The following is a 26,420-nucleotide window of genomic DNA, read 5'->3' as shown; positions in this document are numbered from 1 at the left end:
GCGCGTCACGGCAGCCGCCGCTCCCTCCAAGCCGTACGGGCGGGGCACGACTTCCATGGTTTCCAGATCTACGTATTCTCGCTTCCTTCTCCCCGCTCGCCAGGTTGCTGACCTGATCCCCCCCGAAGCCGCCGCCGTCCGCCGCCGCTGCGCTGCTGCCCGGGGCCGCGGTGGCGGGCGGCGCATGCCCGTGGGGCGGCGAGCATGCGCGCAGGCGGGCCGCCGCCGCCGCTCCCGTCGGCCTGTGCCTCCCGCCGCCGCCGGGCGTCGGTGGCGGAGCGAGCCCGCCCCGGGCCACGCGCGCTGCCATGGTCAGCGAGGCGGGTGCCGAGCAGGGCGTCGCGGCTCCCCTCCCTTCTCCGGCCTCTCCCGCGGCGCTGGGTAACGGCGAGAGAAGCAAGAGGTAGGGGAGGGCGGGGGCGAGGCGGCCGGCGCGGCCTGGCCCGTCCCGCGGCTGCCCGGTGCCTGGCTGCGGCCCTGCGCCCGCCTCGGGGCGGCGGCGCCTGGGGGCGCCCGCGGCCCGCACGGGCGTGTGGGCTCCGAGCTGACGGCCGCCTCCCGGGGCCTCCCTCGGCGTGGGCAGCCGGGCGGGGGTCGGCCGGCCGGCGCTGGGTGCGAGGCCCTCGGGAGGGGATTCAGGCGTGGGGCCGCTCCGCGGGTGTGGGAGTGGATGTTCAGACGCGCACCGGCGCCGGTAACGGCTTGGCTTCCACCTTGTCCGAGTAAGCGAAAACTGCCCGAGCCCCTCAGGTGGGTCTGGGTTGCGGTCGCTTCGAGCGGGCGCTATGGTCTCGAGTGGCGTTTGCGCTGTGCTTTTTCCTTTTTTTAGCTTGTAATAATTATTTTTTAAACGTAATTGGCTCTTGGATTTATGATATGTTACTTTCGTAGCAATGGATTCCAAATTTTATACTTTGTGTTTCTGTGGTAGGTGTGTCGAGGTGGGCAGGGGGGAAGGTCTGTCTCAGTTTGCAACAGAAAGTGAGTCTGTATATGTGGGATTAAGGAAACGAATGAACGAATTGGATAATTCTGGCTAGATTACAAAAATCTGCATGCTCGCTGATGCAGGATGATTCAGAAAGTTTCTTAGTAAAGTGCTCTCAAATTATCTAGGTTTATCTTGTACCTCTTTACGGTGTGCTCCTACACATGTGGTAACAGAGAAGACATGGGGAAAATGAAACGGTGCTAAGTTGACTTCAGTGCTGTCTGTGTAGGATATCGGGCAACCTTGTCTGGTGTTTCCTGTGAGCTAACAAATGTTATGGCTCCAGTCATTGTGTCCAAGCAGCTGGTTTGCCATATCTGTGCTCTGAAGTTTTCCAATGTTTCCTTAAGCTTCTCTGAGTGGAGGAGATAATTCTTTAAAACATAATTATGTAGTGTAGTAAGGACAGGACCTTGCTTCCCTGATTCTTTTTTTTTTTTTTTTGGATGCTGTATAACCAAAATTCTGTTCCAGCACCCATCTTCTCTGTCCGCTTTGACTGTGGTTTCTTTGAATCCTCTGCAAGGCACACAAGTATCATTTTGTTGGTCTCTGCAGGCTGACTTGACTGATGCTCCTGCCAAGTGCAGAGTCTGTATCTTCTCACTAAGGTCTGAAGTGCATTTGTGTAGTGAGGAAATTGCAGGCATAGATCGTGATTCTTCACGTGTGAACTTCCGTTTCTAGTAAAGCCTATTGCTTTGTTATTGCACAGTGTGAAGGCTGCTCAGCACCAGAGAGGGGCAGGGCAGGGAATAGCTCTTGGATAACTTCGCTAGGACACGCTGGAGACTTGATGTGCTCTTGAAACAGGGGAGGTGAGTTAACGGATTTTTCTACAAGACGATGATGAGGACCGTCTCGCATGTTGGCAGTGTAGTCAGCCTTGTTGTCTTTAAATAGGGGACAATAATATGACGTATTCTCAGAATACAGTAAATGCATGATGTTTTTCATAGCTTCAGAAATTCTGGGCAAAGTACAGCGTTTCCTCAGAAGGAAAACAGCAGTGCCAGCTTGTTAAAACATGCAGTGTATTGGCAGGACCGGGTTGTAAGTGTATTTGCATGATTTCGAAACAGTTTAAGACAGTATTTCCTAGGCAGGCTGCTTCCTTCAGCATCCTGCTGCATAGTGTATTAACGACTCCAAGCAGAGCAGAGATCATGTCATGGACAAAAAGGATTCTGAAGGATGGAACTAGGATTTGATGCTTAATTTGCTTTGGGGGGCATTTTTATAGAGGAAAAAAATGCTAATTTTATTATGACCGTAAAATTCTACAGCTGTAAAAATGTGAAATGCACTTTTTTTTTTCCTTTAGCCTGTAGTATGTGCCCACATTGGCTGAATATAGGAGCCCAGAGCAGTTTGACATCCTCCTGATTTTATGCAGCCTATTAGATATTCCCTGCTAAGTCAGTGACTTCCATGCATTGTCAGGTCTGTTTAGCAAGCTTACTTCAGGACTGCATTTGTTTTTTTTAATTTAAAATTCAATATATCCAATACCAATAAGAATTTAATCGAGAAAGAAATTAGTCATAGTAATTAAATGGTGAATGTGCTGGATGTGGCTGGAATGTAACCAGCGGTGTCCAGACCAATTTTAACACTTTTCTTGAAGCAAGGGTGAACATCCAGTTGCCTAGCATGTGGTTCTTGAAAACGTATTTCTTAGATTTTAATTGCCTTGTTATTGCTTTATAATTATAGCCAGTTGATTTAAGCAATATTGCTTGTGTATTTTAATCACAACAATTTATTCTCAAATCAGAGGGAATATATGAAGGAGGAGGTGGAGGAGTGTGCTGAAGATGAGGCGACTGAATCGGAAGAAGACCTTGAATTTGATGAAAGAATTGGATGCCTTTCCAAAGGTTCCTGAAAGCTATGTGGAGACTTCAGCGAGTGGAGGCACAGGTAGGCCTTACTGAGATGCTGACATGATTCATGTTGGCCGTTGGCTCAGTCTAGCATGCTCTGGGAATAGAACCCGCAACAGGAGGAAGACAGGCATCTGTGTTCATTTGAAAGTAGCCAAAATTGGTTTTGTGATTTCTTTTGTGGACTGACAGAGCTCATCTCCTTCAAGTAAAGACCTAGTATCTTATCCAAATAGATGCATTCATCTCTCATCTCAAGGGATATTGTTGTGTAAAACTGGTGAGACTCAAACCAATGTAAAGGTTCACTGTGAAAACTTCTAACCAATTACAACTGGAAGTGCACTGTGCCAAGGCTGTAGTAAAACTTTCATTTGTTGTCTCACTAAGCTGTTTTCTCTGTGTCAAGTTTCTGGGCGAGACAGTGTCAGCATGAGCTGAAATGCAGGTTGGATTCAGCTCTATGCTTTCATAAAAGTGGAAAATCATTCTCCAGAGGTGTCTAAGAGCTGGCTAAGTTAAACAGCAGGATGAAGAGCAGCTTTCTAAAGCTTTTTGTCTTGAAGGTGTATTTGATTTTAAGAGTAAGGAAAGCCCTTTGAAGAACTAAACACTTTACTCCAGGCCATATGTGCTTGTAGTGTTCTTGAGCTCCTTGAGCTTCTCTCAAAAAGCTGTAGCTGTAAGAAGTACCTTTTGTATATGTATCTGAACAGAAAATTGTGCCTGTAAGTTGGGTTGGGTTAGAGTTAGCCTGATCTGGAAATAGGACTTAATCTACTGGACTATTGGAATTGTTTTCAGATAAATAGGAAACTGCTAGCAGTTAGTTTGAAATGGAGGACAAAAATCTCTCTCATGTGTGATTATGTCTGGAACTCAGTTGAATAAAAAGTACAAGAAGCAATTGCAATCTACAGATAAGCCTTTGAAGTCATTACGCCACTTGTGTGGAAGTAAATATCACAAGGATCTGTATTACTTTGCTATGTTTCCTGAATCGCAATGTTAATAATTAAAGGATTATTGTATATAAAATAATCTGTAAGAGGTGATTAAATAACTCTTTGTTAATGTTAGTCCCAGTTCCTGAGAAAGCGAGTTGTTTTTATGTTGTAATTCTTAGAAAAAACAATAAATGCTTAAAAATTCCTTTTTTGTAGTATAGCACCATCCTTCGTGAGAACTTCGCTTTGGGGAAGGGTGCCTTAAGGTTTCTCAACACCAGAAGTTACTTAAGCATTCTTTGGTTTATCCCAGTAACCTTATAAATGACAATATAGCATTGTCTTACTCTATGCCGTTATAAATTTTTAATGTAGTATTCCCGTTTCATTCAGGATTCCAGTGCCAGGCTTACTTTCTGGTGTGAAAGACTCTATTCTCAGACTTTCAGTGCCTTAAAACCCATTGCAAAAGAAGTACCGGTCTCTCAAACAGGCTGAGATTCCAGCTCTGGGGCTGGGAGAACCTTCATAAAAGACAATCTGTCTTTGGAAATTCTACAAGACTTTATTTTCCTGTTCAGATCCACAAATACCTTTGCTCAGAAATACCCAGAAAGCAGCTATGGTTCTAATTGTTTCCCTGTGTTTGGATAGACAGTATGGTTCCAGCTTTCCTATTGCATAGCTGGGGTGAGTCTCGCCTGCTGGGCTCCAAAAGGAAATTGATAGCCAGAATAATTAACTGACTGGTGCATCTGCTTTCACAGTATGCATTGACATGAAGGTTTTCATATATATATATGATCCTTACATAGCTTCAGCTGAAAGCTAGAACTTGAAATGTCACTGATCAATGCAGCAGTCAGTGGTTTCTTTTCTGATCCTGTAGGACAGTGCCTTTATATCCCTGCTGCCACCTCTGGGCTCTAGACCACTGTGTAGTGAGTTGAAGCCTATCAACAATGGGCTTGTTTTTTCTCAAGTTGCCCTTCACAGACTCCATAGAAATACTCCACAGAATGCAGATGGAAAACATACACTGTCAATAAGCTGTACAAATCACTACTGTGCTCCATAACTGAAGTTTTTTCCACTTGACAAAAGTCCTGATTTAATAAAAGGGGCATAGCAGGTACTTTTCTGCATCTGTTTCTGACTATGTGCAGCAGGATAATCTTCCCTTTGCATTGTACAACTTTGCAAGTGTGATGAATAGGGTTCTTTGGAGATAAGTGAGGCACATATACCCTTAAAATATGCCAATTAATTTTCTTCCTAAAAATAATTTCAAATCAGTTCTTCACTTATTTAGCTGTTGGTAGAATGGATAGCTAGCTACATGTTGCTTATCACCAGAGGGAGAAGTGTTTGAAATATTGGGGTGGGTGTCCTGACTGTGTAGCTATACACAAGTAATACAATCAGGGCACCTTTTTCTAACTGGACAGTGCATATAATGCATATTATTTCTCTTGTCTGCTAGCTTCTTGGCTCTAAAACTAGATATAAAAAACTTTGTTACATAACTTAGGTTGTAGACAAGTGGAGACTTGAACAGACTTCAAGGTGCACATTCTCCTTTCATGCTTGAATTTAGGATTGAGTTTGCCTAGACCATCCCTGACAGTGATTTGTGGGCATTTTGTTTTATATGCAGAGCTGGATCTAGCCTGTTCTTAAATCTTCCATATAGGGATTTCAGAATCTCCTCATCATTCTAGTATTTGACTGTACTTAAATGTAAAAAGTTCTTTATTGATGCAAAGGTAGGGCTTGTTCTTTCCCCCTCCTATGTAAAAGCAAATATTGTAGAAATGAAAACATTTTTCTAAGAGCAGGTTATGGATTTATAAATCAAAGATACTAGTGTTGTACTGGTAATGCTGAGATTCTGGAATGTTAGAATTTTGTTCTGCTTATGTATCTGAATAGTTTTTCTCACAATCTAAACTTTTTTTTTTTTTTTTTCTTTTGACCACTCAGTTTCTCTGATAGCATTTACAACGATAGCTTTCCTGACTATAATGGAGTTCACGGTGTATCGGGACACATGGATGAAATATGAATATGAAGTAGACAAGGATTTTACTAGGTAATATTTATTTATTATAATTACTTTTAAAATTTAAGTTTTCTGCATTTCAGGACAGAATAGATTTAAAACGTTCATGTGACTTGCGAGCAATTTATGATTGAAATTAAAAATGAAATACTGAAGGGACTTGATTTTTCTTCTGTTGATTCATTTGGGTTTTTTTTTTTTCTGGAATCTATGAAGAAGAGAAATTGAGATTTCTGCAGCGAAGTCAATATAGTGTAGGTTTGTTGGCGGAGTACCCTGAGGAATTATTTGCTAACAGTTCAGATGACATTGTAATATGTAACTCCACATAGGCTATGTAAACCCACCACATTTGCATGATGCATACTTCTAGTTTATACAGTAGTATATTGCCATTATACTTTGTGCTGCTGGAGGTGGACCTTTAAGCACTCATAACTTTGACTACATTATCTAGAGATTGCTACTGATCTTTTCTCCAGTTATGGCCTCCAAGATTGGCTGAAGATATATTTGCTGTTGGTTTCGTGTGCTTGTCTGGACTGCATTTGCCTTTCTTCCTGACGTGGTCAGGCACCCATGAGTCCATGTGAAGTTAATGGAGACTTTGTGCACTGAACACCTTTAAATATCATGCATCTGGAACTGAAATAACTTTAAAAGCTGTTTGACTAGTTGCTGTGGTAACAAGCTAAAGCTATGTATATTAATTGGATGTCTTGTACGTCAGAAATACCAAAGGTTTCTGTAATGAAAAAATAAAAAATATGAGAAATTTAATGGAGATGCATCAAAATCTCAAGTTAGAGTAAATCCATTCAGACAGACGGGAGTTTCACATTTAGGTCTTTGCTAAAGTAGGCTATTTCCCTAGTGAAGCTATCACACAGGAAGGATAGTCTAGTGGTTAAGAGACTATTATGGGACTTGGGAGATGTCCTGCTGCAGATTTTCCAGTTTGATTGTGGGTTAATAACTCAGCTTGCAGTTCTGTGACAATTGAAACCAATGGAGATTGGTATCACTTTAACTGTTTTTCTCCTGTCTACTGACCATGTCTGATCCCAGGTTGAGCCAGTGTTGAATCCCTTGCTTACATGATTTGTTTATGTTGTCATCTAAGTTCCCAGAAGAAGCTCCCTGGAAGTGATAGGGAAGTATGACTATAGTGAAGGGATTTATTCATTATAGTTTAAATGATTTATGTGAAACTAACACTAACCAGTAGGAAATACCCAGAATATTGGGGAATGCCACACAATCAGACTTCTAGTGTGATGGAGTTTTTTGGGGTGTTGTTTTTTGGGGGTTTTTTTGTTTGTTTGTTTTTTCTCCTTATGAGAGGAACTATGTTTTACCTCCCCTCATTATGGAAACATTCAGGATAAAGATCTTGACATACAAGGCATTTTGCTATTGTAGTATGGGAGCATTTTTGAGAAAAGAGCTTTTTCCAGAAGCAGTGCTAGCAAAACCAGCAATCCTTATGGCATGGCAGCATTTTCTGGGAACTAGTTTTAGCAACTTCTCAGCCTGATCCTGAATGTTACTGTCCTGAGGAATTCTGATTAGGATTGGAAATACAATGGCCTGTCTTAAAGAGAAAACAGGAGGAAGGTGCTCAAATATTTACTCAGATTTAGATTTTGTAACTCCCACATTGTCCTGATCCACTACATTCTGTGGAATTTATTGCACTGTTGCAGTTGTGTGGCAAAAAAAATGTGTGTAAAATATTGAAAACTGTATATTCTTAATAAGAGTCTGACAAACTCTTGGGCCAGTAATATTTCCAAAAAATCCATTAGGATTTTCATCGTAAAATTCAACAGGGAAATCTGATGCTTTTATCTCTTAAGTTATGAGTGTACTTTAGTACTTTAGTAACTAAAAGTCTGTCTTGGTTCACCCAAATTATAAACAGCTTAAGTTTATATTTAGTGGTGTAAATTTTGTTATTTGACTGTGTTTCTGCAAGTAATCTGAGAATTTTTGTAATATATCTGTTGATACTTGTACACAATGTTACTTACTAGCTTTTTGCCTTTTTTTTCTTTCCAGTAAATTAAGAATCAATATTGATATTACAGTTGCCATGAGGTGTCAATGTAAGTATTCCATCAGTGAAAGTTTTAAAACACTTTTAAAGGCTCTTCAGAGTATGCATTTGCTTGCAATATAGTTGGATATTGTTCAAAATATTCAAGGAGTGAGATTTCTTCTGATCTTGATGGTATGTAGTGATCTTGATGGCATATAACTCACTGAAAGTATTGGTAGGAGATGTGAAGAAAAGTACTTAGGCCATCTCATTCGCGTCTTGCAGAACTTTGCTTTGTCTGTCGGCAAAAAAAGGATCTGTTGTTCCAGTCTCTCTCTAGCTGGAATATTCTAAAAGCTCATCAAGAGACACAACTCAGCAGCAGGAATTTATCACAACTTTTATTTATTTATGAACTTGGCCAATATTAACACGGTCTATTGTTTAACAATACTGGAACTATCAGGTAATTTCATCCTCCTGATGAACATATGGATGCCTTCCCATTTAAAGGCAATGCTTACTATTGTTTTGATGTCATTTAGTTAATGAACCATTATTTGTATGGACTAGTTTTGGTTGTCCTGGACTGAGAAAGAGGGAGAATACTACTGCTGCTACCAGGAATACAAGCAAATCTTCAAGACTCACTTTTTTGGCTAGGCTAAACCTTGCATTAATTGTATGGTACATCAGTACCACACAATTTGTGTTTGTCTCACAAGTATTAATTAAAAAGTTCTCCCATCTTACTCTTAAAATTTATTTTAATCTTTTACAATTATTTTCCAGTTAGCATAAAAAAATTTGAAAATTCTGATTTTAATTTTTTTTTATTTGAGAAAAAAACCAAACTTTATCCTCTGTTTTGACTAGTTTTGCTTTGGATTCAGTGCTTATGAAACAGGAAAAAATATTTATGCATAGCGGATCCTGTGGTTCATACAACATCTCTGAAGGTGTTATGTCAGTGAGAAGATACTGCAAATCTGAAAAGTTTGTTTCTGGTCACTGTGCATTGGTTGATGATACTCTGATATGATAGGTTGAAAAGTAGGATTCTGTGGTTTCCCCCTACCTCCCAGAAATCTGCTTCTTGCCAGATTTGTTTATCTTTTGGTTTGGACTTTGTTAACAAGGAACAGTAACTTACACTCAAAGTTTACCGCTGTACTGTGAAACTTCATTTCAACTTGAACTTTTTTTGTTTGTTTATGATCATCTATATGACTCTTAATATTTTTCTCCCTGTTTAAAATAGATGTGGGGGCTGATGTCCTGGATTTAGCAGAAACAATGGTTGCCTCTGCAGATGGGCTAATCTATGAACCAGTAAGTTGATTCTTACCTTTTTATTTGAAAAGGAAATTGCTCTTTACTTGGTGTGGAGCACAGCTGGGCTGGCTTGCTTGCTTGTATGGTTTTTTTCCCCACAACTGGGCTGCACAGAACCTCCCCAATTATTGTCCGATCCTTGAGTGAGGTCTGCAGCGCTTACTCCAGGAATCTGCTAGGGAAAAAGGCTAGCATTGGGATTTCTGCATGTTCACTCTCTGCAAATACAGCAGATTTGAATACAGCGGATTCCCAGATCAGTGCTTCTTAACAAGCTAGTGATTTCTACAGCTAGTTATTTTTACATGTGCAAATTCTAGGGATAAATGCTAACAGTATTTGATATGGAAGGAAAACTATCGGAGCTCTCATAAAAATAGAAATGATGTAACTGCTTTTTAACTAGAAGAATACTATGATTCTAAAAAGGGGTAGAAAGTCACCATGATATCCTTATAATATGGAATGGCATTAAAGATCATAAATTGGGTTAGTATCCTTTTAATTTCTGTATTGTGAACTGAAGGCTCTGGAACTGTGTAAGCCTATATTCTTCAAGTGGTTTTGCTTGCATAATACAATAAGCTTTGAAGTGATTATGCTGTGCGAAAGTAATTTATCATTTACAGAAAACCTATTAGAGAATGTAACTTCCTGCTGTAATTATTGCATTCTCTAATAACTGAACCATATTCCAAATTATAAGAGTTTTGTCCAAATTCCTACTCGTGTGTGTGAGCGGGAGGAGATGGCTGAATGGGGGGACGTGCTCGGGAAGGGGAAGGAGCTTGTTTTTGTTTGTTCTCCTTGGAACATTTCCTCTTTTTGTCTGGACAGTCATCTCTGCGCTGCTGTAGCTGCTGCATGCTAGCAGTTGCCCCAGTGATTATAATCTTAGAAAGAGGAGACTTCCTGTACTTAACTCTTTTGGCCATAGCTCTGGGTAGGTTTAAGCGTTAATTGCAATTGAATTTACTGCCTGGACTACATCAGTGTTAACACTACATAGATTTGAATTTGGTGCGCAGATGTTACTGGTGATATTCTTGTGTGGATTGAAGTACAGCAGGTCTGGTAGCTTGTCTTAAAGAAGCACTTAATGCGTGATGACCCTAGAAATAAACAATCTGCACCTGGACCCTTGTCTTTCAAAGATTGCTCCTCTGCTTGTTTCATTGCTGTTTGCATCAAAACCATGCATGTCAGTTATATCACTTAGAATTAAATTGCCACTTACTGCTTCTTCTTGCCCATGTTAGTCAAAGGCTAGAAGGGCAGAGACTGCTGACTTGAGTTATGAGAGCTTTAGGAAAAGATGCTGAAGTTATGAACGCAAACAAGAGAATAATTCTTGGGGGGAAGGGACAGAAATTTCCATACTTGAACACTAAATGTATTATTTAAAGTGCAAAGTCCTTTCATAAACTCTAGTATGTGGTACCAAGTGTGAAGTTGATTATAACTCCCCACCCCTTCTCACACCCCAGTTCTTTTCAGGGTTTCGTGAATGGGACTTCAGTGCTTCCTGCATGTTTTATTAGTTGTGTTATTTTTGTTTCAGGTAGTATTTGATCTCAGCCCACAACAGAAAGAATGGCAAAGGTAAAGCACTGAAATGCATGCCTATGGTTTGTATTATTTGTACTGGAAGTGATTTTGAGGTACACCAGAGTCACATGACAGAACTACATCTTGGGTCTAACAGCTCCTGCTTTTAAGAGTGCAAACCTGTAAAAAGATACTAATTTACTTTGCTTTTCTCATGATTTGAGATCTCTGTTATGGAAAAAAATTGGCTTTGGACTTATTTGTGGAATTGGGTCCTGCAGTTGCAAGCAGAGATGTATGGACTCACCCAAATACATTTCCAAAAAAATGCTTAGTAGCACAAGTTTTAATTATGGGTTCAGATGCGTAACACAGATAGCTTGGTATCTAAATGTCAAAGCTGAACCGTAGTAACAAATTGGCATGTTCTTGCAAAGCCAAAGGAGTTTGAGTCTTTTGTATAACAACACGCTGTTATCATTTAAACTTGAATAGCTTGGTTATGTGTGATTGCTATACTGATAGTCTGGTAATAGAATCTGAAGCTTATTTGGGATTCTGGCTAGTTTCAGTATTTTGGTTACACGCTGCTGTGAACACCAAAGCTTTAAGCTCTGTATAAAATATCATTCTCAAAGTTTAATGTAACACTTTAATACTGACATGAACCTTTCTAACTTCTCAATGTATAATCTGGAACTGAAGCTGATAATTGTGAAGTTACTTTTTGTTTTACTGTTGCATGCTTTCACACTTGTCTGTGTAATCTTTAGGATGCTGCAGCTAATTCAGAGTAGGCTACAGGAAGAACACTCTCTTCAAGATGTGATATTCAAAAGTGCTTTTAAAAGTGCTTCTACAGCACTGCCACCACGGTAAGAAAAATTGGGATGTTGTGTCGTTGTTCCCCCCACTCTATTTAATTAGACTTCACATTTTATTGTGGTTATGATTTTTTTTTTTCCCCCAGAAGATAAGGTTGTAAGAAAAGAAGACCTTACTGCTTTTTATTGCATTTTAAAATAGAATGCTTCATGCTTGCTTTGGAGAGCTGTTGTTTTATGAAAACCTCTGGGGTTTCCAAACTGGAGAAGGTTTCCAGGTTTTATGTGTGTATTTATATGTATGTATGTGTACGTAATACAGACACACACATAAATATACACACATACCTTTTTAGTCCATTTTATCTGATGCTTCCTTCTTAATGTGAATTAGTAATGCCAAAGCAATACTAAACAAGAAGTCTTTTTTTAAATGAAAGAATATCTTTCTGTCCAGCAACTTTTTTTAAAAGTCCTGTTATTAACTGTGACTTAATACTTTATGATTTTAAAAGAATCAACCTTTGAATAAAAATGTGTTTTGTTAGTAAATGCCTTGGTCGAAGATAGCACTGTTAAAATTGTGTGGAGAAAACTTGCTGTTTATGCTTTATTCCAACTACCCACAAAATGCTGGGAGACTAATGCATAAAAGGCTTGGTCTGCCTGAATCTAGATGCTATGTGATATTTTGCCCCCCACTGTCCCCCCCCCAGGGGAAAACACTTTCTACATAAAAGCTGAAATTCCTTTCTCTTTAAGAACAAACAAACAAACAAAAATACCCCACACAAGCCATAAACAAAACAAACACCAAAACTGCTATATGCACTTTCCATGTTGTAATCGCCTTGTTTGAGGAATAAATGCATCCTTTCTTCCTAAGGCAAGGCTGAAGAGGGCTCAGAAAAATCTTTTTTCTCATTTAGTCGATTTCTTCAGATTCATTAAGTCCTTCTGTGCCTCTGTGATACTTGTTAGTGCAGTATTTGAGATGGTATTTATGCTTGAGATGTGTTTAAAAAATTGTATTTATTTTTTTTATTTCCCTCTAAGGAGCAGATTTGGAAATATGTTCCAAGTTGTGGACATCCCAACAAGTGTGGGAAGAGGAAGGTTTCATAAAAAATAAATGTTGAAAGCTGTTCTTGCTACATTGTTGTTAATGTGACTAACATATTTTGTTCTGTTCATTGTAACATTAAAAATTTTCAAACAAACCACTTTTGGTAGAAGTAATTGAAAAAAAAAAGATGCCCAGGGCAGCAAGATATACTTACGGTCTTATGTTTTCTGTTCACGTGTTCAGGTATCGTAAGTTAGTTTTGTAGGCCAGATCTCTGAATACAAGTACGAACGAAAGCTTATTGGTTTTATCAGACTGACCTTTATTAGTTTCTTTTCCTTCCACGATCCCTGCTATAATTCCAGAAGAATACAATAAGGAGAGGTAGATGATAATGCTGTATATTTATGCTAGGAAAAAGAAATCTAACTGTACTGCTGTTATTTCTGTTAGTGAATATTCTCAAGTACTCTTTATGTTGTTTTTGTTTAAACAGGGAAGATAATTCATTACAGTCTCCAGATGCATGCAGAATTCATGGTCATCTCTATGTCAATAAAGTGGCAGGGAATTTTCACATAACTGTGGGCAAGTATGTTCTGTTCAATTCCTGAAAATAAAAAAAAATTAATTGATTTCTGCATTATGTACAGTGCATGCATGTATATGTGTGTGTATGCTTTTACACTTTTGAGTTAATGACTTTTATTAACCTTCCCCTGTACATGCTTGGTATTGTGTTCCATGTGGTATCTTTTCTTGCACAGTTAAAAACAAATTTCTTCATAAGTTACTAAAACAATGCAGTGCAGTGCATTGTTGTATGCAGTGTAGTGGTTATGAATTCCAGTGTCTTACAGGATGAAAACTCTTGAAAATAAGTCCTCTGTAAGTGTATGATGTGGAGTGGACTGCTTGTACTTACCTCCATTCTTTGGGCATGTCCAAACTTCTCCTTTCTATTAGTACAGTTCACTAACATGGATGAAGTGTAGATATGTGCCATTTCAGTGCTGAGATAATGTCGTTATAGAACCATAGTTAGGGAGCTAAATGCCAGTTCATCTTGATTTGCAGAGAGACTTTCTGACGCGCTTCGGCAATGGTATTAGCTTATATATGCTGCATACAAACTTGTGTTAATTTCTCTCTGTGTTCTCCAGCTCTGCTGTCCTCACTTGTCTTCCTGCCACCTTTGTCACCAGAGATCTTGGCATGCAATCTGTACTCTCTAATTTATCCATATGTAATTCCAGCTGCTGTCTTTGTGTGGATATTTCTCCAAATGCCACTTCTGTCTGGTCTTGTACCACCTCTCTGATTTGCCCCTAGATGTCCAACTTTTTAAGCCCTTTTCAGAGCTGATCATTTCAGCCTTTCATCTGTACTGCTATCGCTTCTCTCTTCCTGTCTCTAGTTCTGCACCCCTGAATAATTTTGCTTTCCTTTGCTTCCTTTAGCTCATCATTACATTTGTACTTCTGTGAAGTTGTGCTTTCTCTGCTTGTAGGTGGTTTTTTTTATGGCTTTTTTTACTGGCTGCCTTTGTACCTTATTGCCTGGTGTCCTGGTTTCAGCTGGGATAGAGTTAACTGTCTTCCTAGTAGCTGGTACAGTGCTATGTTTTGAGTTCAGAGCGAAGAATGTTGATAACACTGATGTTTTCAGTTGTTGCTCAGTAGTGTTTAGACTAATGTCAAGGATTTTTCAGCTTCTCATGCCCAGCCAGCAAGAAAGCTGGAGGGGCACAAGAAGTTGGGAGGGGACACAGCCAGGGCAGCTGACCCAAACTGGCCAACGGTGTATTCCATACCATGGGACGTCCCATCCAGTATAGGAACGGGGAAGTGGGGGCAGGGATTCGCCGCTCGGGGGACTGGCTGGGTGTCGGTCGGCGGGTGGTGAGCAATTGCACTGCGCATCATTTGTACATTCCAATCCTTTCATTATTGCTGTTGTCATTTTATTAGTGTTATCATTATCATTATTAGTTTCTTCTTTTCTGTTCTATTAAACCGTTCTTATCTCAACCCACGGGTTTTGCTTCTTTTCCCGATTTTCTCCCCCATCCCACTGGGTGGGGGGGAGTGAGTGAGCGGCTGCGTGGTGTTCAGTTGCTGGCTGGGGTTAAACCACGACACCTGGTTATTTATTGTAGTCCTATCTTGACTGATCTCATTGTCTTTCTCCACCTTCTATTTGTCCAAAACTTACATGCATTTGGTAATGATTTAACTTAAGCTAAGTAGGGAAAGTTTCCTGCATTATTGGCTGGACTGGTAGGGATGAAGTGTGGCTGAGAGACTGTTTTGCTTTCCAGATAGAGTTGCACTTTTTTCTCCCTCTTCACACTGCTACCAGTCTCTGCTTTGTACTTTCTTTGCAGGTCTACAAACAAATGTCCAGACCTTAAGTTTCTTAGTCAGGGAGTAAATACAGAGCATAGTTAACTTGCTTAGTCATAGAACAAGTACAGTAAAGTTTTCATTAGTCACTTGAGCAGTCCTGCAGCTTTTCATGTGGTAGGCCTTGGTGGCTCTTCTAGTAGCCTAGTGACTTGGTGTGTGTTTGACATTTCTAAAAATGCAAGACACTAATTTTGTGTAAGAGGGTTTTCATGAGTCTAATGTTGCTGTACCTTGTAATTCAGGCTGTCTGTACTCAGCAGTAATAAAAATGTTTTGGTTTTTTTTTTAATATAGATACACACGACTTTTACAAACTTTATATATATATAAAAAATATATATATTTAAACGTATATATGTTATATATATGCACTTTTTTTTTATATATGTAAAGTATTTATTGCAATAGAGGAGGAGAGGTAATTTTTCTACATAGTTCTGCTTAGGAAAACTGTGTCTTTTGTGTGGATTCATTAAACAAATTTTTCATGAAACATATCTTGCTTTCTTTAGGGCAATTCCACACCCTCGAGGCCATGCACACTTGGCAGCCCTTGTAAGCCACGAGTGTAAGTTCTTTATATCATCTCCACGTGAATGAACATCATTTTGTTCAGACAGTCTCCTAATTCATATGTTAACATAGGTTGCTGTTGTAAAGACGTTCTAGCTGGGCAATTGCATTGTAGAAGAAAGTGAAGAATATTCTTTGCCATGTTATGACTCAGTAGTGACTTACTTTCATACATTTAACACTATTAGTATTATCTTTAGGTGGCTTCTACAGTAATGATAATACAGGAATCTGGGATGTATTTTGGTGTAACACGAGATACCATACAAAATTCCTGTATTTCAGTCCAAACTACGTATTTCCTGCAAAATCTGTTTTTATGAGGTTAAAAATTTCTGACCTTTGTCCTTAGAAACTTCATTTTTAGGTTATGAGTCTAGATACTGAATGTGTGTTGCTACTGTACTTAATGTGAGGCAAGGGTAGACTTACTGTGAAAAATGAACTTGGTATTGGTTAAACCTCCAAATGTCTGCCCATGAATTTATGTCAACACAAGTGTATAATATTATAGAGCTTAAATACCTTTGCAAAACCAGGCAATGTGTAGTAACTTGGTAGTTGCCTTATGCTTTCTCTGTACATTTAATTTATGAAATTTTAGTCTTTTTAATACCATTACATACAAGAACCTGAACTGTAGGATAACTTCAGTATTTGGCCAGCTAGAAATTTCCTGTCATGAAATTTTAACTCTCTTCAGCTCCAGGGTTGATTCAGATAGAGTTATAATTTGTTTTAGAAGTTGTTTTCTAGAGAAATTGAATTTCTTTGTTAAATATTTTGGATTTGAGTTTTGTTTGAAACATGTACGTAGATGTATTGGTATAGTCACAGGCACAAAGCCAATGAAATGCACATAAGAGTTTGAAATATTCTAACTAATGCATTTTCCAGTGTGAGAAATGGGTTCATCTTTTTCTCTGAGAAGAGTACAGAATCTCATAGTGTAAAAATGTTGTTTCATTCCTTTGTATTGTCTTTCAGCCTATAACTTCTCTCACAGAATAGATCATTTGTCATTTGGAGAGCTTATTCCAGGAATTATTAATCCTTTGGATGGAACAGAAAAAATAGCATCAGATCGTAAGTGTTGGGTGTTTAAAAAAGCATCTTGTTTTCTATATTTTTCCAATAATTACATTTAAAGTATTATCATGTTTCATGAACGTTGTGATTTACAAACAGCATGTCCCACTAAATGTGGTAGCAAGCAATGCACTGTTCAGGTACCTACATGGCATCTTAAATGGATGATTTCTTTTAAATATCGGTTATCACTGTACTTTGCTGTTTTGCTGAAGTTGATTTGCAGTTTCTTCCAGATTTGTGTTATGTTGAAGTTACAGTATGTCTGAACATATGGCAAAGAATTTTGCAGCAGTATGCTACAGTGGAGATTCATAGATCTGATTGTTGTTGTAACTGGGAAAAATAAGTCTGATTTGGTTTAAAAAAAAAAATAGCATCCGGAGTCTTGGATTCTATTCCTGTATTTGGTTTGTCACTTCCGCAGTGTATTTTGTGAGGCTACTATAGGAAAGGTTTGTGTATCGCTTTGTTTCCTCATGTATAAGTAAAGGAGTATAGTAACCTACTTTACAGAACTGCCTATGCCTCATCCTCTGGCTTGCATTCCCCATGGGAGTGATCCCCAGAACCTTCTAAAGCTGCTGTTGTGTCAAAATCAGTCAGTCTGTTAGCTGTTCCAGCCAGAATGGTTTTGTGTAGTTGAAACAAATTGCTTCAGTCTGTCCGTGTTTGTTCTCTTAGGGAATTGCACGAAGACAGAGCAATCGTAAATGCATAAGCGCGCTGATTGCTTTAGAAGAATTGTCTAGAAGTCTGTCTGATCAAGAGAAAAACTGTAACTAGTTTAGAAGGGCTTCCAGCATTGTATAGACAATTCAGTGGCTAAAATCTATTCAAACCACTGTCGAGATGTATATGTCATGCAAAATGTGACTGACTTCTAGTGTCGTGGAAAACACTATCTATGCATTTCATTTGAAGCTTTGAGTGGCCTGACCTTAATGAATCTTTTCGTTACATGGGTAAAATGTAAATTTCTCTGAGTACAAATGTGATATAAGCCCTGCCCATGGAAGCTAACTTTGTTCATGCAGATGGTGCTGAAGTAGTCTTGGCAGTGCTGGGACTCCATGAAGAATGTCCCTAGTGTAAATGGCTTAGCTGATTAACTATTTTAAATATTATTTATTTGTGAATGTCTTAAATGGTCTTTGACTGTGTACTTAGTTCAACAGTGAGATTTATTTTCTTCTAGACAACCAGATGTTCCAGTATTTTATCACAGTTGTGCCAACCAAACTCCATACATATAAAATTTCAGCAGAAACTCATCAATTTTCAGTGACGGAAAGGGTAAGTAGAAGTAAGAGAAAAACATGCATGGAAAAATCTAACAGTGGTTGTTCTTAACAAAAGCTCAAATGTGGAAATGAAGACTTAGTCGTACTGTGGTTTTGAAAACTCCTCTAGTGTGAAGAGACTCTTTGTAAAACGTTCCAGTGCACTAGATTTATCTGTGAATAATGTAATACTGATGGTAAAATATATATGCTTGGTGATACATGCTAACATCTTGCATTAGTTTTGCATCCGTAGATCTGGAGTCTGATATTAAAATTAATGATAGATACCCAGTCATTTCCACTTCACTGGATGCTAATAGTGGTGGTGGTGGAGAAATCCTGTAAGTTTTTGGTGTGTAATCTTGTGTGTAGCTTTACAAATATTTAATCTACCGTTAGCTTTTTATCCATGTGGGAAGCAAACCAAAAAACGCAGCTCACTTGAATGTCATTAACTTGGTTGTGGAGTGTAAGAAATGGAAGCAATGGAAGTTTGTATGAAAAACTGATCACACAGAAAGCATCTCTGTCTTTCAGCTGTCTTGTTTAACCTTTGTTGAACCACCAACTTTGATTACTCTCCAGACTAGAGAGCTTCCACTTCTGGGCTTGGAGAGGCTTTTAATTCTGAGTCCATAAAGAAAGTAGTTATTGCAGCATAGTACATGGGCAAATCATAAGGTATTAATTTTAAAGACTGCTGTAAATAAGAAAAAGGCCTTATGTGTACCAGTTACATGTCTCATTTCCAGATACTGAACTCTGTTTTGGTCTTTTATTCAAAAGCCAAAGAAAAAAAAAATCTTTGCGAAAAGTTTAATTTAAAAATGACAGGTAAAGTGAGAGGTAAGAAGGAAGCCTTGGATTGAAAGGAAATTCAGAGATTAGAATGGCAGTTCACTGTAATACAGTTTGTCGTGTTCTCCAAGGGAGAAAAATATTTATTTTCTCACAATTCCATGCTGCTTCTGAAAAATACGTAGCTAGGGGAAGTAGGATAGAGGTGATGTCTTGGGGTTCAAATTGGGACATGCAGACCACTGAAGGGAAAGGTTCGCTCTAAAACTCATGAAAGTTGGAGTAAAGAGAGGAATGAAGAGGAATTTCATAATGCAACGTACTCCCATCTCCTGCTGGTGTAGCAATCTGCTTCATGTTTTCTCTGCACAATCTCTGCAACAACTAAGGCACTCCTTAAACTTCTGGACATCAGTTGATTGCTTATATTACTCCTTATTGCATTTTTTTCATCTTGTATTAAATTTTTCTCTCCTGCTATAAAGATAATTTCTGTCAGTTAACTGTGCAGTCTTAGTTAGCTCTTTGATTTTTTTTAAATTTTTTTTTTTTGTGGGGATGTATTTTTCATGAAAGTTGCAACATGGTCACAGGTTGCTTAGGAGAAAAGCTTGTGAATAATGGAGGCTTGCTCTCACTGTCTCAGTAGGTAGCCCTGTTGCCTGTAAAGCTTGTTCATGTTTATATTTGGAACCCAAGTACCCCAGCAGATGAGCTGGGAAAGGCTATTAAGAACAGTTAACATTGAACAACTTAGTGCATTTATTTTATAAGAGTAGGCACATATGCAGACCTGGAAAAAGGTGGTCAGCTAGCCATGGCTAAAACTTGAATACAGTGAGGTTTAATTGACAGTGGTGAACAGACTGGGAAGGAGAGTTTGAAAGGTGTGGGCAGAATCATCTCCACTATTGTTGATGTTTGAGGTATTGTGTTTATCTATGTTAAAAAGATTTAATTCTAGCAAGGCTTTGCTGATCTGAGATATCTGATGCAGGGTTAGTTATTTGCAGCAGGTTTTAGCAACCAAGAGTTAAGTCTTCTAATCTTCTGCAGCAGTAGAAGCTAGAAGCAGACCAAAATGGTTTGCGGAAAAAGAATTATGTATATTTTGAGGGTGGAGTTTGGGTGTTCCGTTTAACTTCATATTCTTTTTTCACCATTTGACCTCAATAGACCAATAAGGCTTAGGGAAACAATAGAGGAAAAACAAACAAAAAAATAATGTTTTGTCCCTTGCCAATGGCAAGGTTCTGTTTAAATACCTTCAGTCTTCTGTTCTTTCTTAGTATGCCTGATCATCCATCCTCTAATGCAGAATGTTGTCATGCTCTTGAAATATAGAAAGCATTCTGTACTGCGTTGGGGAGTTTGTTTATTTTTTTAACCATTGCAAAGTTTCCATAACTTCGTATCATAACTGATACATTATTTTGGCATCCTTTTTACTTCAGTTTGGTAGCAAAGGAAGCAATATGGTTTATGTCAACGTTAGCTGATTGGAGAAGTTGCCTAGTCTTTATTTTCCAAAGTGGTATTCAGCTTTTTATTTCGTACTGTATTTTGCATGTTTTTTGAGCACAGACTGTTAAATCTACAGGTGAAATGGAACTGTGATATATTACTTTTCTGTTCAGTCTGTCTTCTCTACTCTTATTAGCCTAGATAGACTGAGTTTGTCTTCAGTCAGTTATGTTCTTTTCTGCTGCCCTTGTGTATTTTCAGCCAGACTTACCTGGCAGTGCATTTATCAACACCTTTCACTAACAACAAAATGATAGCAAACTTTTGAAAGAAACTTAAGACTGTGGTGAGGCTTTTTCTCCTGAAACCTTTTTTAAAAAGTAGAGATTTATAGCAGCCTCCCTCTTGTCTTTGGGGTCTTTTGATTTAAGAATTTGGGCAAATGAGAAGAAACTGTAGAAGTTCTTGGGTTAGGACTAAGGCATCTGATCTGTTTAGAGTAGTCATGGCGACTTATTATTTTTATCGAGGTATATTTCTTGCCATGTGACTGTTGTCTGAAATGACCTGACTGACAAAAATTTTGAAAAGAGGCTTGATACTGGTATTCAGTTTCCAGACCCCAGAAATTTTGATCTTTTTCCTTTTTATTTTTTTTTTCCCATTAAAGTAATGGATTATGGCATATGTGCAAGTATGCACTGAGGCAAAAAAAAAAATGGCATTGGTCTAATTTAATTTAAGATTCTGAATTTCCATTATGGTATACTCAGTTTAGGGTCTTCCCTGATACTTTTAAGAACCAGGAATTAAATCCTCTGTGGCATGTGAATCTAGAGATATGCTCCAAGGAAGAAGGAGGATGCAGCTTAATGAGTCTTAGATGCAGATGCAGTATGGGAAAACTGCCATAGCTAAGGCTGTTCAACAACTTAAATGTCTCCTGAAGGTCTCATCCCGATTTAAGTAATTAGTAGTAGCGCATAAAGTAGGAAGAGTTGGGGCACTGTATTATACCAGTGCACTCACTTGAGTTCACGGGCTAGACCAAGATGGTGACACTTATCCTTATAGGTACCAAAAGCAACCTAGTTATAAACACCCTTGTTTAAAGGACCATGTAAGCAAATCTTGAGAGTATAGTGCCAGAGCCTGATAGTGAACATTGATATGCAGTACAGAAGACCAGTGACCAGGAAAGTAAATTGTTATTTAATGATGTTTGACTTTTAGAAGGTACTGGCCAAAGTTATCTTGATGTTCCCTGGTCTTCTGTTGATTGCTAAATCTGACCAAGTAGCTCTTTGTCATCACATCTGTTAAGATTGTTTTCCCTGTGACTAACCAGAAGTGACTAACTTGTGTTTCTCTCTCTTGTTTCAGGAAAGAATAATTAACCATGCAGCTGGCAGCCATGGAGTGTCAGGAATATTCATGAAATATGATATCAGTTCACTTATGGTGACAGTGACAGAAGAACACATGCCTTTTTGGCAGTTCTTAGTGAGGCTCTGTGGCATTATTGGGGGAATTTTTTCAACTACGGGTAACTATCAGTGCTTTCCCTCTTAAGTTCTACCAGAAATTTTTTTTTTGGTCACGGTGATTATATTATGGGTAAGTTACAGGGGAGTCCTGAACCTCTAGCAGGTTTTAAGACGAAGTGCCCATTTGTGTGCACTGAAATGTGCAATGGAAGCTACTCATTTTTGGTGTCCCAGTATGCCATTTCTGCTGTTCTGAGGGCCTGTTGTTTCCTTTTTGGTAACTACAGCATAGTTTATTTACTTCTGGAGGAGCAAAGAGATAGATATATATAGATATATAGAGAGATATATATATACACAGACACATATATACACATACACATGCTGACTTCTGATATACTGTGTATTTCGTATAGTTGGGATCCAGTCCTAAATCAGTGCCAAAAGTTGAGAAAAATTACCATCTGAAGTAATTGGGAAGATTTTCCTTGTGTAGCTTGTTAATGTACTGCAAGATTTGCTCCCTCAAAGAAAATAAACTAAGTTGAAAAGACACAATCCACTTATTAGTCAAGACATAATAGAGTATCTTGATGTCGTGGTTTAACCCAACTTGATTACAAGTTATTTCTTTTCTTGGCTTTCACTTGAAGAGAGTATAGTAAAGAGACTTCAAACTAAGAGCTCTCTTTCAAAGTAGATATTTCTGTCCCACAGAATGTATTTTCACCCATGAAAGCCGGGCAGAGGGAATTATATTTGCTTGGATAGCTTTGGGTTTGCTTTTATTGAGGCATTTCAGAATGTTAGAATTCCCTCCGCCCTTGGTGTTTCCTTTTTTATGTTAATTTCTCAGTGTTTTACATACCGGTTTACTGCACTGTATCCTGTTTAAGTATCATGTAGAGTTTTGTTGTAATACTTCTGTAAATACTACAGTTTTACTACTTGTGACAATTTAAATCTTGTTTGATATTGCAGGAATTTTACATGGCTTTGGAAGATTTGTAGCAGAAGTTATTTTTTGCCGTTTCAGACTGGGCTCTTACAGGTCCGCATCGGTAAGAAAAACTTTCTCTGAGTATTAAATAAGTGGAACAGCTATCTGGGGAAGGATGATAAGGACAACTTTGGGACTCGGTCCCAGCAGAATTTAAGACACTTGCAATAAACCCTCCCTTTGACATGTATGTGAGCAGAGATTCAATAGCTTTTAAAAAATAGTTGGAAAACCTAACATGTAAGGAAGCAAGGTGTTTTATAAGAAGCTGAATTAATGAAACCGAGTCTTAGAGATTTCTTTGCTACATTCCCTCCATTGTCCTTACTGTATTCTTTTTATTTTCATATTGCTACAAAAATTACATGTTTTCTCAGGCCTCATCCGTCTCCTTCACATATTCTTTTGCTTGGCCTGCTGACCAAAGAAGAGATACCGCATGCTGCAGGCGTTCAGTGTTGCTACTGACTAGCCTGCAGGCTGCTCCCAAGCAGTGTGAAAGAGCTGAGCAGTCTACCTTTCCTTTCACCTGGGCATCAGGAGGATTGCTCCTCTAGCAACTATTTGATTTTATTTTGTTTTTCTCATTAAGCCTGTAGGTAGCCTTTAAGACTTCTGCCTTTCACTCAAATTTGGTTGAAGTTTGCCAGCTGGCAAGGTTATGTGAGGGGTGGGGAGAGGAGGGAAGATGGGCAGGTTTGTATAATTTTTGTTTGGGAGACCAGGCAAAAGGCATACAAGAAGTGCCCAAGAATAAAGAAGTGTGTGTTTTGGGGGAGCGTGGGGAGATTCTGTTTCTGGGCAAGCCATTAATAACACTTTGTTTTTGTTTGACTAGGTCCCACTTCCTGATGGCCACACAAGCAACCACTTACCTCTAATTACAGACAATAGTACGCATTAGCCTCCTGAGAAAACTTTCTTCCTGCCTGATACAGAAGACATTTTTTTATAATAAAGAAAACATTGTGCAATATGCTGAGACAGTGCTGAAGGGCAGCAAAAAATGAAGCCTTTACAAAAAAAAACCCCCAACAAAACAATTTGTGTAATTTTTTTTGTCTAAATGCACATGGAGTCATAGAAGGTTGTGAGACCAGTGAGGTGGACCATCTTCTGGAGATTAGAGGAGCGTTGCTGCCAATACAGTATTCATGGTCGAGCTGAGCGTCTTTGTGATGGCTGCCATTGACCGCTGAAGCATCTTAGTGATCTTGGTTCTGTGCCTGGGAAGGCTAGCAGACTCTAAGGAGAAAAGAGTACAAGTGGGATGTGTGGAAGGGCCGGGCAGCAGGCAAAGAGGGACGGTAATAGAGCTGGGGTTTCTCTTAGGTGTACGAACTGGGGTTTGGGTTTTCTTGTTCTTTTGTAGTGGTGGGGCTGGGGGCTAAGATGCTATTACAGGTGGGGAGCAGTCCTAGAAAGTCCTGAAGAAGAGGGAGAGGAGAGAGAACTCAGGGAGTAAGGTGGAGCCCAAGCCATAATGTTGGTCATAGCCGCTGCCTTTCTGTAGTCCCACCATTGCTTAGTGGAAGAAACAATGCAGAGCAGAGGAGTTCCCCTGTGTTTTCACACAGCTGCTGTACCAACAGTGAGAATATTGCTTCTGGTGTTGATGTGGAAGTGCCCAAGGACTCTGAGAATGGGCTCCAGTGTGCACAGTTTTTTGACTTTGAATAAAAAGCCTTTTAAATAAGGCGTTTGACTGTAGTTTTGATAACAGGCAAGAGTCCCTAGTGAAAGATCAGGAGATCTTTGTACGCCTCTTTCTTGGCAAAGAAATTACTTTGATGGAACCTTCATTGTTCCCCTGCTGCTAGTACGTAAGCCATGGTGTGTAAATCCTGGAGATGGGGAGGAAAAAGAGCAGGAAGCTGCCTTGCTTTGGTTCAGCTAAATACTGCAGAAATGTGGAATTCAGGGCAGTTGGAAGGTCTGCTAGCCCAGGCAGGGAGCAGTGTAGTTGGTAGTAGGTGACTTCAGGGAATCTGAATCATTTTGCTGCAGACAGATGATGAGGAGGGATCTGCAGAATTGATCCTTATTGTTCATGAAGGTTTTGTAAAATAAATGGAGAGCAATATCAGTTTTATATTGTAAATATGCTACTGAGAATGAATGTTATTAATGCAGATGGTGCTTTGAGAAACTAAATATCCTCTTACTGCTGAACTACTGGCATAGACCTGTGGTTAAACAGTTACTCCGCCAGGGTAAAAATTAATAATATGATTCCTTCTCAGCAAAACTGATTTAATAATATATTAGGAGATGATGCTGATCCTGGCCTTACTCACCATGGAATGAATATTTTAATTGAGAGGACTAATTATGGAAAATAAAAATCTTTGTGATGTTGTCAGATTTTGCTGACTTCTGTTAATGTACTTTACAGGACACTTGGATCTTGGTGATGAGCACAGTGTAAATAATGTAGCTGATTTGCTATGCAAAGCAAAGGGCTTTCTAAACTGAGAAATTATATGAAATAGTAAATAAAATGTGGGAAATGAGGAAAGACCTTTGTTCAGTTCAACTGTTGAGAAAGACAGAAGTTGAAGGAAGCCGGGTCCTTGGGGTTGGCAGCCAGGTTTGGGTTTTTCTCTTTTGTGTTTTTTTTTAAACACTGATTAAAAATCCAGCAACTTGAGAAGCTCTTGTCCTTGGTGAGCAATAAGATCAAAAGCTGTTAAGTTTTGGTTCCCACTTCTCTTTGGCATTTGCCTCTGAGGTTTCTTCCCTACTTCTGCTTGGACTGGTTCTGCTTTGGGCTTTGTCGTAACACTTGTTTCTTACCTACCTGGAACAGACTGTACTGGTAGGAGATACTGATCTCAGTTGACTTTCTGTACCAGAACTTAAATGATATTTTCTATTCTCACATAAAAGAGCCAAGTGGCTTGGTGTGTCTTAAATCCTTGTGTGGCGTCTTCGTGTTGTTCTGTCTGGAACAAAGCTTGTGTGACATCTGGTTGCTAATGGACGAAAAGGTGGGATCGACTTCCAGATGTGAGATGCTGCATTGTGGAGTGAGTACAGGATCAGCTGAACCTGCTGTTGGCTTTCTCTCCACAGAGGGTTTGGTTGTTACAGCTAGTACCACTTACCCATGTACCGCACGTTGTCATTAGCTTAACCAGCACATGCAAGGATGTTCCAGAGAAAAGAATAGTTTATTGCGGTGACTTTTTTTGGTCACGTTTATTTATGTTGTGTAAAAGTGAGCGTCGTATGGAAAAATGAAAGGAATAGGTGTCCCAAGGGAAACAGAAACCCTGATGTTTACGTGATGTGTATTTTCTGAAAGGGGGGATAGTAGATGAAAAATACCATTTTCTGGGTCAGGAAAGATGGTCAAAATTACGTATTTTTATCTTTGGCTCTTACACAATGTTGAAAAGAGAGAACACGGGAAGAAATTTTTAACCTTCATAAGGTGCGTTCATAGCATGCCCTTTGCAGACTCCTCTGGCTCCCCTCTCCCCCTCAGCTGTCTTTATGGGCAGAAAGTCTTCCGTGCTTCCAGCTGGCATGGTTTGGGTTTTGCTTCGCTGCTGCCATGCTCTCGGGGAGTGTAGGTTGTGTTAGCAGGAACACGATCGCCTTGATTGTCTC

General features: G+C 39.2%; 1 protein-coding gene across 5 annotated transcripts; it reads left to right on the top strand.

The window, feature by feature from the left end:
* The first annotated feature begins 212 nt into the window (after positions 1–212).
* Positions 213–25,720, top strand: ERGIC2 (ERGIC and golgi 2). 5 transcript variants are annotated; one of them, XM_052789496.1, is made up of 15 exons: positions 213–403; positions 1,707–1,809; positions 2,769–2,914; positions 5,808–5,916; positions 7,948–7,994; positions 9,189–9,259; positions 10,824–10,864; positions 11,584–11,685; positions 13,197–13,292; positions 15,621–15,676; positions 16,669–16,767; positions 17,969–18,066; positions 21,702–21,864; positions 22,787–22,866; positions 23,644–25,720. In XM_052789496.1, exons 3-15 carry the CDS (start codon positions 2,809–2,811, stop codon positions 23,707–23,709), a joined length of 1,134 nt encoding a protein of 377 aa, XP_052645456.1. In that variant the 5' UTR covers positions 213–403; positions 1,707–1,809; positions 2,769–2,808; the 3' UTR covers positions 23,710–25,720. The 5 variants fall into 5 exon arrangements, with proteins under 5 accessions (XP_052645456.1, XP_052645454.1, XP_052645459.1 ...); XM_052789494.1 differs by lacking the exon at positions 1,707–1,809; XM_052789499.1 differs by lacking the exons at positions 213–403; positions 1,707–1,809 and adding an exon at positions 612–722.
* Positions 25,721–26,420: the final 700 nt, after the last annotated feature.

The sequence above is a fragment of the Harpia harpyja genome, chromosome 6 (assembly GCF_026419915.1).
Source record: "Harpia harpyja isolate bHarHar1 chromosome 6, bHarHar1 primary haplotype, whole genome shotgun sequence".
Taxonomy (NCBI): Eukaryota; Metazoa; Chordata; class Aves; order Accipitriformes; family Accipitridae; genus Harpia; species Harpia harpyja.
This window is presented reverse-complemented; position numbering and strand designations above follow the sequence as displayed.